The sequence below is a fragment of the Aulonocara stuartgranti genome (genome assembly GCF_965226115.1).
Source record: "Aulonocara stuartgranti genome assembly, chromosome: 4".
In the NCBI taxonomy this organism is placed as follows: domain Eukaryota; kingdom Metazoa; phylum Chordata; class Actinopteri; order Cichliformes; family Cichlidae; genus Aulonocara; species Aulonocara stuartgranti.
In genome coordinates this window covers 32764083-32775130 of record NC_138942.1, presented here as the reverse complement: position 1 = coordinate 32775130, position 11048 = coordinate 32764083, and the positions used below count along the sequence as shown (strand labels likewise).

General features: G+C 41.8%; 1 protein-coding gene across 1 annotated transcript in view; it reads right to left on the bottom strand.

The window, feature by feature from the left end:
• Positions 1-7385: 7385 nt before the first annotated feature.
• LOC309704720 (uncharacterized protein) overlaps positions 7386-11048 on the bottom strand; it is a 28980-nt gene continuing 25317 nt past the window's right edge. Inside the window, exons 21-23 of the mRNA XM_082530132.1 lie at positions 9873-10217; positions 8768-8896; positions 7386-8670 (exon numbers count right to left, since the gene is read on the bottom strand). Coding sequence (XP_082386258.1) covers positions 8531-8670; positions 8768-8896; positions 9873-10217 — 614 coding nt within the window. The 3' untranslated portion in view covers positions 7386-8530. The remainder of the gene's footprint in view (positions 8671-8767; positions 8897-9872; positions 10218-11048) is intronic.

Genomic DNA, 11048 nt, shown 5'->3' with positions numbered 1-11048 from the left:
TGAGGAGGAAATTGGAGTCTCTGAAATGGTGGAGAGCACTGAGGTTGAAGAAAGGGAGCCATCTCTGTCAGATCTGATGTCAATATTGCAAGCTCATATGGGTCAACAGGAGGCTCGGGAAGCAAGGCAAGAAGAGGTAACTGCACGACAAGAACAAAAATTCAAAGCATTGCAACATCAGTTTCAGCTTTTACAGTTAGAGGTGCAGTCCCGGACATCACCAGTACCAGAGCTACCATTACCTACCACAGAGTCACCAGAGTCAAGGGAGCTACCTCACATTCCTAGTTCTCCTCAAGCTCAAGCTCAAGCTGAATCCAGTCAGTCATTATCAGGTCAGTTTTCATTGCATGAACCCAGACTGGAAAAGTTGACTGATAGTGATGATATTGAGCATTTTTTGACTACATTTGAACGCATTGCCTTAGCATATCGTTGGGAAAAAACAGACTGGGTTTTTCGATTAATACCACTGCTAACGGGCAAGGCAAGAGGGGCATACGTTCATATGGATATTGATGACTCTCTCAGCTATGACAAAGTTAAAGCTGCAATTTTGTCCAAGTATGATGTTAACCCGGAGACCTACAGGCAGCGATTCCGTTCACTGGAAGTCAGGCTTGATGAGAACCCTAAGGAGTTGTATGCTCGACTTAAAGATCTGTACGGGAAATGGATTCAGCCAAAAGGTAAAACGAACCAAGAAATTGGTGAAATAATCATCCTTGAACAATATTTGAGAATGTTGTCCCCTGAGCTACAGGTTTGGATTCGAGAGCACAATCCGTCTTCTGCAGCGAAGGCAGCTGAGCTGGCAGAAGTGTTTGTAGCTGCCAGGAGGAAAGGGCAACCTTGGACCTGTAATGCAAATAAAATGCCAAAGGAAGGCCCCAAATCAGCCCAGATGTATCATCAAAGGCCATTGTCAGCAGAAAAAACTCCTGTGGGTGAGAACCAGTTTGCTGGCAGACCATTAAAAAATTCAAAAAAGATTGTTTGTTACCTCTGTGGGTTAGAGGGCCACACAAAGCCAATGTGCCCAAAAACCTCAGCTAAGATGGTTCAAATGTGTTTCATGCCACGTTCACATGCTGAACATGGGCTCCAGTGTGACCAGACTGTTAAAATGATAAAAATTGAAGCTAATGGAACAACTTTAAGAGCTTTGCTTGATTCTGGCAGTTCTCGTACACTGATACACAGAGATTTTGTGCCCCCCAATATTGTCCGTGTCAGTGATACCATCCCCATTTGTTGTGTGCACGGAGATGAGAAGATGTACTCAACAGCTGACATGTACATTAAAGTGAATGGACAGACTTACCTTTTAAATGTTGGGGTGGTTGATAACCTGCCTTATTCAGCTATTCTGGGACGAGATTTTCCAGTGCTTTTTGATTTGTTGGAGTCAGACCAGAATCATCAATGCAATGTGGCTGTTACTAGAGCCCAAGCTCAAAAATCTAGTGAAACCTCAGAAGTTTTCAGTGCCTTGCCATTTTTTGATGAGGAATGGGAAGTTGCACTTGTGAAGCCTCGGAAAAGTCGCAGACAGAGGAGACAGGAGAAGTTCCAGCATACTATAGTACACCCAGAAATGCATACTGACCCAGACTTGCCTTTGGGACTTCAAATTCCTGGCAATATAATAGAGTTGCAAAAAACTGATCCTAGTTTAGCTTCCTGTTTTCAGCGAGCAATAGACAAGGACCAAGTAGAGGAGGCAGGCATTAACAAAAGTGACTATGTCTTGCAAAATGGCATACTTTACCATCAGATGGGCTCACTTCTGAAGCTAGTGGTCCCCCAAGAGGTTAGAGAAACTGTGCTTAATTTGGGACACTCTATTCCCTGGTCTGGTCACCTTGGTAAGCACAAAACCACAGCTCGTATTAAACAACATTTTTTCTGGCCTGGCCTCCATGGAGATGTAGCCTACTTCTGTAAGAGCTGTCCTCAGTGCCAGATGACATCCTCCAAAGTCCCTTCCAAAGCTCCACTCCAACCACTGCCTATTATTGGTACCCCATTTGAGCGCCTCGGAATGGATATTGTTGGACCTGTTGAGAAGAGTAAGTCAGGGAATCGCTATATGCTTGTAATCACTGATTACGCAACTAAATATCCAGAGGTCTTCCCACTGAAATCCATCAAGGCAAAATCAGTAGCTTTCTGCCTTGTACAGCTCTTCGCAAGAGTAGGGTTCCCACAGGAAATACTGACTGATCAGGGGAGTAACTTTATGTCCAACTTACTAAAACAGGTGTACAAGCTGCTGGGCATTAGAAGCCTGAGGACCACCCCATACCATCCTCAGACTGATGGGCTAACAGAACGGTTCAATCAGACTCTGAAGCAGATGCTCCGGAAGGTGGTAGATAAGAATGGTGCTGATTGGGATCAGTGGCTTCCTTATCTTCTCTTTGCCTACAGGGAAGTGCCACAAGCCTCCACTGGTTTCTCTCCGTTCGAACTTTTGTATGGGTATGAGGTACAAGGACCTCTAGCCCTCCTAAGAAACATCTGGGAGGGAGGCAAGGAAAAGATGGACTCTGTTAACATTGTTTCCTATGTTGTGCAGATGAGGGAGCGACTGCAGAAAATGAGTGAGCTTGCTCAGTCAAATATGACCAAAATCCAGCAGAAGTTTTGGTATGACCGAGCAGCTCATCAGAGGTCTTTTAGTCCTGGACAAAAGGTGTTGGTGCTCCTCCCCACTGACAACAACAAGCTATTGGCTAAGTGGCAAGGGCCCTTTGAGGTTCAGAAGAAATTGGGGTCCACTACTTACCAAGTGTTCATCCCTGGAAAGCCACGCTCCAGCAGGGTTCTGCACATAAATCTATTGAAGGAATGGGCGCAGCGCCCTGAAAAGACAGCAGAGGTGATGCTCATAAGGGGTGTGCCAGAGGAAGAAGAGGTTGGTGAGCAATACTTGCCTTCTGCTGATGTGGTAGATTTTGACCTTAGTCATCTGCCAGATGATAAACAGCTTCAGGTGAGAGCTGCATGCAACTCTGAGGTGCTTCAAGTGAATCCTGGCCGAACAGATATTGTTGAGCATGACATTGTCATTAAAGAGGGCGTCGCAGTAAAGCGTTTGAGCTACAGGATCCCTGAACGTCTGCTAATATCCCTGAAGAAGGAAGTCGACCTCATGTTGTCCTTGGGGATCATTGAGCCATCAAAGAGTGAGTGGTGTAATCCAGTGGTCCTGGTGCCAAAGAAGGATGAAAGCATGAGGTTCTGTATAGACTTCAGGTACCTAAACTCAATATCACTGTTTGATTCATACCCCACACCACGCATTGATGATTTGCTGGAACGGCTGGGGAAGGCAAAGTACTTGACCACACTTGACCTGTGCAAGGGATATTGGCAGGTGCCACTCACGGCGCGATCAAAGAAGTTGACTGCCTTTCGAACACCTTGGGGTCTCTTCCAATTTACAGTGATGCCATTCGGGCTGCATGGGGCTCCAGCAACCTTTCAGAGATTAATGGACCAAGTACTATGTGGTTTCTCAGATTTTGCATCTGCATATCTTGATGATATTGTCATCTACAGCACCACATGGGAGGAACACTTGGAACATCTGCATGCTGTCTTCGACCGTCTTGGCACTGCTGGGTTGACGGTGAACCCCTCTAAGTGTGTTTTTGCCTCTGCTGAGACTGCGTACCTGGGCCATGTGATCGGGAATGGGGTGATCAAGCCTCAGGTCAGTAAGATCCAAGCCATTGAGTCTTGTCCTCTCCCACAGACAAGGAAGCAACTAAGATCCTTTTTGGGCATGGCAGGCTTTTATCGTCGGTTCATACCACGATTCTCCACCAGGGCAGCTCTACTAACGGACTTGATAGGCATCAAGTGTCCTAATCAGATTAACTGGACAGAGGAGGCTATAGCAGCTTTCAAGGACATCAGTCAATCACTGAGTAGCGAACCAGTTTTGTACAGTCCAGACTTTAATGAGCACTTTTTCCTTCAAACGGATGCATCTCATAGGGGTCTGGGAGCAGTGCTACTTCAAGGTTTGGAAGGAGAACGTCATCCTGTTGCTTATATCAGCCGAAAGCTGTTCCCGAGAGAGGTTCGATATTCAACAGTGGAAAAGGAGGCCCTTGCAATCAAGTGGGCCCTTGATTCCTTCAGGTACTACCTTCTTGGAAGAGAATTCACCCTGGAGACGGATCACAGTGCACTTCAGTGGATGGAAAAGATGAAGGATAAGAACGGAAGGATCACAAGATGGTACCTTGCTCTGCAACCTTTCCGGTTTGTCATCAAGCACATTCCTGGGAAGAACAACGTTACCGCCGACTTCCTCTCTCGCTGTACCAGCGAGAGTCCTGAAGAGGGGGGGTGTGTGATGGCATCAGCCACACAGGGGTAAATTAGTCCATTTTTCACTTTATTAGTTTGCTTTGCAGTTTTCTTCATTAATCATTTGGTTAAACCTAACACTGGTATTATGAGGCGCGCACATAGTAGCATTGTATGGTTTTTCTAAAATGTTTTGTTATATTAATTATGTTTCTCTTTCTTTGAGTTACCTGGGTTTGGGCGGTGGCTGTTTCCTGTCTGGGCAAAAGGCGTGGCTGAGGACTCTGGGGACAAAATGCCTGCTCAGCAGGACCAACCATGGGCTTACCAGGAGCAGGGGTGTTTTAGGTTTAGTTGGGTTATTCTGTGCTTAGTTAATATTAGTGTGTGTTTTTGTTTTCCCCCCTATTGTGTTCAAATGGTTTGGCCAAATCATTATAAAAGCTACCCTCATGTGTCTTTGTAATTAGGTCAGTTTGTGAGTTAAGTTGTGTCTCACTTTGTTGTTTAAGTTTTTGGAAATTACTTTTTGTAGAGTTATATTTAGTTGACCTGTTTTATGGGCCTGTTAAGTATGGTTTTGAATTTTGTTAATTTTGGACTTTTTGAGGGTTAAAATAAAGAAAACCCTTTTTGAAGATATTTTTTGCTTGTGTCCTCTTTGCTTTGGCTGCTTGGTCCCTCACAATTAGGTAGAGGATCATTTTGTCCCTCTTTGCGGGGAAAACTCCCACTGGATTTAAATCTGGGACTCTCCACCATTTGACCTTAGAACTGAAGAAGCTTCTCGGATGAGAGGTGAAACGTCTTCAAGCAACTTAAAGAAGTCCAGACGCTTTTCTTTACAAGCTCCTTTGACTACGATGACCTGGATGACTGAGAACCTTCACAGACAGCCTTGCCACAATGTGAAAAGAGCTTGAAACTGAGCTTAAAACAGAATATTAGTATCTACTAGTAACAGCCTTAGATGAGTTTTCATGTGGTCTTGCTGTCCTGATGGATTACTTTTTCTATCCTTTGATTTGCATTCACCTATGTCTGTTTGCTGATGTTGACATATCTATATTAAAAATGTAGGTATTTTTTCATGCATCCCGTTGTGGAGAATCTAACAATAACCTGCAACACACCCAGTGAGCTTGAGTTGAAGTGGGTTTAATAAACACATTGCAATGTGGAGAGCTGACTGTAGCTGACTCAGCCAGTGTTGTTCTTTATACATCAATATTACCAAAGTTTACCATAAGGCAGCACTTACACTACACTGTGCAGTCTAGCTAATTTCTCTCATTACTTATCCTATCTGCCAGCTCCATGCTATGAACAGAGTGTAAATCACCCCATGAAACGGCTGTGCCATGTTCAATGCAGGGATGTGCAGTTCTGGTTCTCAAGGCTCCTGTCCTCCCAGTTTCAGATGTTTCCATACTTCAACACAGCTGATTTAAAGAATCATTCACAGACTTTTTTGTGCGTGCATTAGCAGTTGCATGCACACAGTACACCCGAGCAGCTTATAGTTCCACATAACATTCACTACAAATTGGACAATAATAACTACAATCCTACAGAGATCTGGCACCTGCACAAGAGAGAAGGTTTCATCATCCCCTTACTGAGATTAGGAGGAGGTCACAAGTAAAGCTAGAAGCTAAGCAGGCCATCGCAAGTTTTATCTTCACCAAAACCTGGTTATCAACATGAATGAGCTACAAATGTGAACGACTCGCAACATTACGAAAAACAGTAGCATAAGAGTCCAAAACAAAAAACTAGCAGTTCAGGGGGCTGCTGTGTGGCCAGCAGTCTAGATGGAGGAGTTCAGACGAAGACTCTGACAGGACTGGAGGCTGACACCAGTGGAAATGGGGACCCTTGAACAGAACAGGACCAGGCGGTGCAGAAACCTGGTGCTGGTGGAACAGGACTAGGAGGTGCAGAGATCTGTGGCGGAGAAGGAGCAGGACCAGGCTGTGCAGGGCTCACACAGAATACATATATAAACAGAGGGATAACAACTATAAACCAAAACTAGGAACAAAATCCTGACCTCAGAATTTCAAACAAACTAGAATCAAAAGTCCAAACTAGGGCTGTAAACATTAATGCGATTAACACAATTAAAATTCTTAGTACATTTAACCCATCTGGAGCGCAGAATGAACAAACTGCCCGATATGCTTTGACAGAGACATTTCAGTGATTTTGAGTCATTCTGCACTCCAGATGGGTTAACTGCGTTTAAAATTTAAATCATGTAAATCGTGATGACGGATTAATCCACGTCAATGAGTTAACATTGACAGCCCTAGTCCAAACACAAATGCTGGGTTAAACACCCAGGACCGTGACACTGTGCCAGAATAATAACATTGTGGATGTGGCTGTTGAGCTAGCTCCTCAGAGAGGATAGGACTGTTCACAAGAAAAGAGGAGGGGGACTCTGTATTTAAACAACAGCTATTGCACACTAGATAAGATAAGATGACCTTTATTAGTCCCACAGGTGGGAAATTTGTTTTGTTACAGCAAAAGTGCAAAGTTATGTAGAAGAAATTAGAAAACACTGGAATGCAATAAAATAAAATAAAATAAAATACTATATACAATAGAATAAAATAGAAATACAAATGCTATATACAACTGAGTAAGAAAATACAAAAGTACAACTTCGTCAGAAGAAGAGTTGTACAAGAATTGCACATATAGCAGTCTTATTGCACGTGTGAGGGTTTGATCAGCTGCAAAGTCTTTATTATGGAGTCTGACAGCAGTGGGGAGAAAAGACCTGTGAAATCTCTCCGTCCCACACCGTGGGTGCCGCAGTCTCCCACTGAAGGAGCTGCTCAGTGCTGTCAGAGTCTCCTGCATGAGGCAGGAGATGTTGTCCAACAGGGATGACAGCTTAGCCGCCATTCTCCTGTCACTCACCACCTCCACTGGGTCCAGAGGGCATCCTAGATGACCAGATATACATATTAATGTCTGCTAACTTCTCCTTTCTTAAAAATGAAAACATGACACGTCCCCACACACAGACACATACAAACATATGCACGCACACACGACCTGTTGTGTGTTACTCGAATGTGTAATTATGTGTAATTAAAATGATTAGTAAGGTTAGAATCTTCGGGTTGCTTTCTAGCCGGTTTGGGTAAAGTGACCCTTTAAATGCAGTTTACACTTATTTAGAGCAAAAAAAGTCCAACGTGAAAATAATACCCCCCACCCCGTCTTTAAAAAAGCTATCAGCCAAAAAGAAATCTAAACACAATTGTTTCATTAGTTTATTAATAATTTCCTAAATAGTTGAAATTCTTTATGTGTGTAATGAGATTTAAGCATTTCGATATTTTGGCAGCAGCCTTTATTTGAATTTGGAGTAAAGCTGAACAACATCCATGTGCACAGTAATGACACAATGATTAAAACCACAAATGATGAGGTTACATTTAAATTTAGCAACAACGATGATGATGATGATGAAAATGATTATTATTTGCTATAATAAGTGCATCAACTTACACATCACTTGTTATTAGAATACAGTATAAAATAGATCATAGCTACGTGGAGCTCAGCACTCTTCAACCTGAGGATAGCTACCGAGTGTAAGTAATGTAACTGTGTGTGACCACTCACCTCACTTAGTTATATAAAAGTAAAGTGTGATTTGCTGGAACTATCCTCTGTGTTTTGACTGGAATAACTGAATAATTAATAAATTTAGCGTTACTGTGTTACATACCAAAATGTACACAGCTCTTTGATTATTTGTAAGTTTATTTTTATAGTTGTTCACTTTTTGCCTAAAATTCAGAATTTGTATTTTTGATAATTCTATCAATATTCGGTACACATGTCTCATTAGCATTTTCCTTTAGAAAGAATAATCAAATATCATTACATTTAAACACTGAGTCCTATGATAGAACAGTGGCCTATGACCTTGACCTGCGATAATGATTAATAATGCAAATACTGAGACTTTAAGTCTCAGTATTTGCTGAGTGTTTCATAATTATTTATAAACTAAGAAATCTTTTTCTAAGCAACACAGAGAGCACATTTGGGCTGATAATGACTGAATTATTAAAAGTATTATCGTGCTGTGGTATTTATTCTGTTTTTGAACAGGTCAGGTTTCACTTCTACTCCAACTGAAAATAAAAAGTTGGCTGCCCTTTCATTTTCTTTTTCACTCATGATCATGATCCTCTTCACACACAACTGTCTTCATACACTGTCCTTGATCCACCTTCTTCGTTGTGTCGTTCTGCTTAAAACTGATATAATGCGGCTCTTCCTCACCATCAATGGTGTAATTGTTTGAAATAACTGCAACACAAACATTAGAATATCATACGTCAGCAAATTGAAATACTTTCTCAGTTCATCTGTTATTGTAATGTACTGTAACTCTGTGCGCACACACTTTGAAAATGGACAAGGTCTTCAGACTTCTCAGCTTGTTTCCTTCTCCTGCAGACCAGGAAGACCACAGTCAGGACCAGCAGAAGCAGCAATAGGGGCGCTGAGACTGAGATGATCGTGATCATACTCACTACAACAGAAAAACATGAGAAAAACATGAAATTTGTGTTATTTAACATACAGTAGAAATGTTTTTCTCAGATATTAAATGTTTTATATTGCCACTGTCTGAGTGGAGTGTATCCTAACTTCTCTTGTCTTCCCCGACAGCAGTTGCCTCTCACAGTCTCTACACTGATTTCTATGTGAAGGATTGGTCAGGCCACAGGATATGATTTAAAACACTTCCTCCCATTTGCCTTGCCTAAGTGACTCTCTTGTAGTTTCAGGGTCAACAATGAGTAACCATAGTACACAGAACACAAACAACTGGCTGTTAGCACAAAACAAATGACAAAGCAAAAAAAAGCAAAAAACACAATTATTGACTGAGACAGGTTTTTTTCGCTAGTGACCAAAAAAAAGTAAATAACAACATTAAGGTAAGTAAACCAAGGCCATGAACAGATAAGTCAGTACTAGCCAGAAGAAAGACGGTCCAACAAAGATTGGTCTGGTAACTTAACTGGCCATTTTCAATTCATTTTAGCAGATGGAGTAACAACTAAGCAGATTTTTGTGGTGCTGATGAGTTGGCCAGCTAATCACATTTTTGCTAACTTTATCATCACCAAAAGGTTAGCTTAGCTACCTCAATTTTACTGAGATATGCAGCATGTATATAGCATTAGCTGGTTCGTAACATCCAAGTTAACTTTTCTTTTTATTACCCTATGTTTAACTGTTACTAACCAATACAGTCAATCCCACCGGTTCGTATAACATCAAGTACATGTCACCAAGCAATATAATAGTGAGGAATGCCTTGTGTATGTCTCATCCCTGTTTTGGGAGTTCTCATAAAAATGCATGTTAGGTGGCACTTCACCGAACAGCCACCAGTGTCATTAATAATAATGGTTTTCTGAGGATGCCCTGAGCTCAACGGACACCCAGAGAATATATTTGTTTTTTAGGGTAATTTTCAAATCAATTATAGGTCTTACTTAAGTACAGCTTCAATCCAGCCTTCTTAATGGTGACACTCATTGCTGTGAAGGTTGAGGTGAATTTCCTCGAGACAACTACGACCTCATACACACAGCTGTAGTTGCCCTGGTGTTCATAGTCAGCTTCAGGAAAAGTAAAGGAGGCTGAGTTATTGACAGCTGGCTTGGTCTCTGTGATGTTGGAGCCCGAGAAGATGAGGGAGAAAACCCCTCCAGGAAAGTGGGAGGAAATGGAGCAGGTGAAGACAAAGTCATCACCTCTGATGACCTCTACACCTTCAGGACCCCAGACCAGCCCAGTGTTAGGAGATGTCAGGCAGATGCTGGGCTGCTGCAGTGTCACTGGGTAAAAGTGAGACAGAGTAAACACAATTTAGGGTCGATTAAGGATTCTGAAGATGCATTGAAACTATTAAACAAGCTGAAGTGAAGCTGATATTTCTGGGTTATATTCTGTAGGAAAAACTAATTGAAAAGTTCCACTGCCATTTGTAATCGATATGCTGTTGGATTAGAGTGCTGTAACAAAATGTACAGACTTTGCAAGGTGAGATTGTCCAGCAGGGAACAGGGGTTATTGTAGCTGGAGCTATAAAAACATAAAAGTCCACTTTTAAGCACTGCTCTCAAAATAGTCTACCATGGAATTCTGCTTGAGTATTTAATTTTCTGGCAACTTTTTACTTTTCATCCTTACATTTTCAAAACACATATTATATTCAACAGTGTCTTTTATAGTGTTTATACTTGGGGGTTAAAGTGGGCTGGAATGAGTGCAGGTGCCTGTAAATTACACAAGTTAAGTCACGGTACTTCAGCAGCTAGTCCTGAAGAAGAGGAGCAAGCACTTTGGAAGTAATGTTTTTTAATTGGCAGGTAATTCCAAATGTAACATTTCTATCAGCTCAAGATCAACAGAGACACAAAAGGTAAGGACTGTGACACTAAATTAACTGCAAATTTAAGATTACATTTAATATCATAAGTCGAATTACATATGGGATTTGTACATGATGTGTTTTGATTAAAAAAAACGTTTTATTGTGAAACATCCTGCAAAATAAATTAAGCTCTACTAACTTTGTGTTATTTCAATGTTGCATAAAAATATTGGGTAGTTTTGTCCGGGATAAACAGGTCAGCTTGTTGTACTGTCTTGGGCTTGTGCACAGT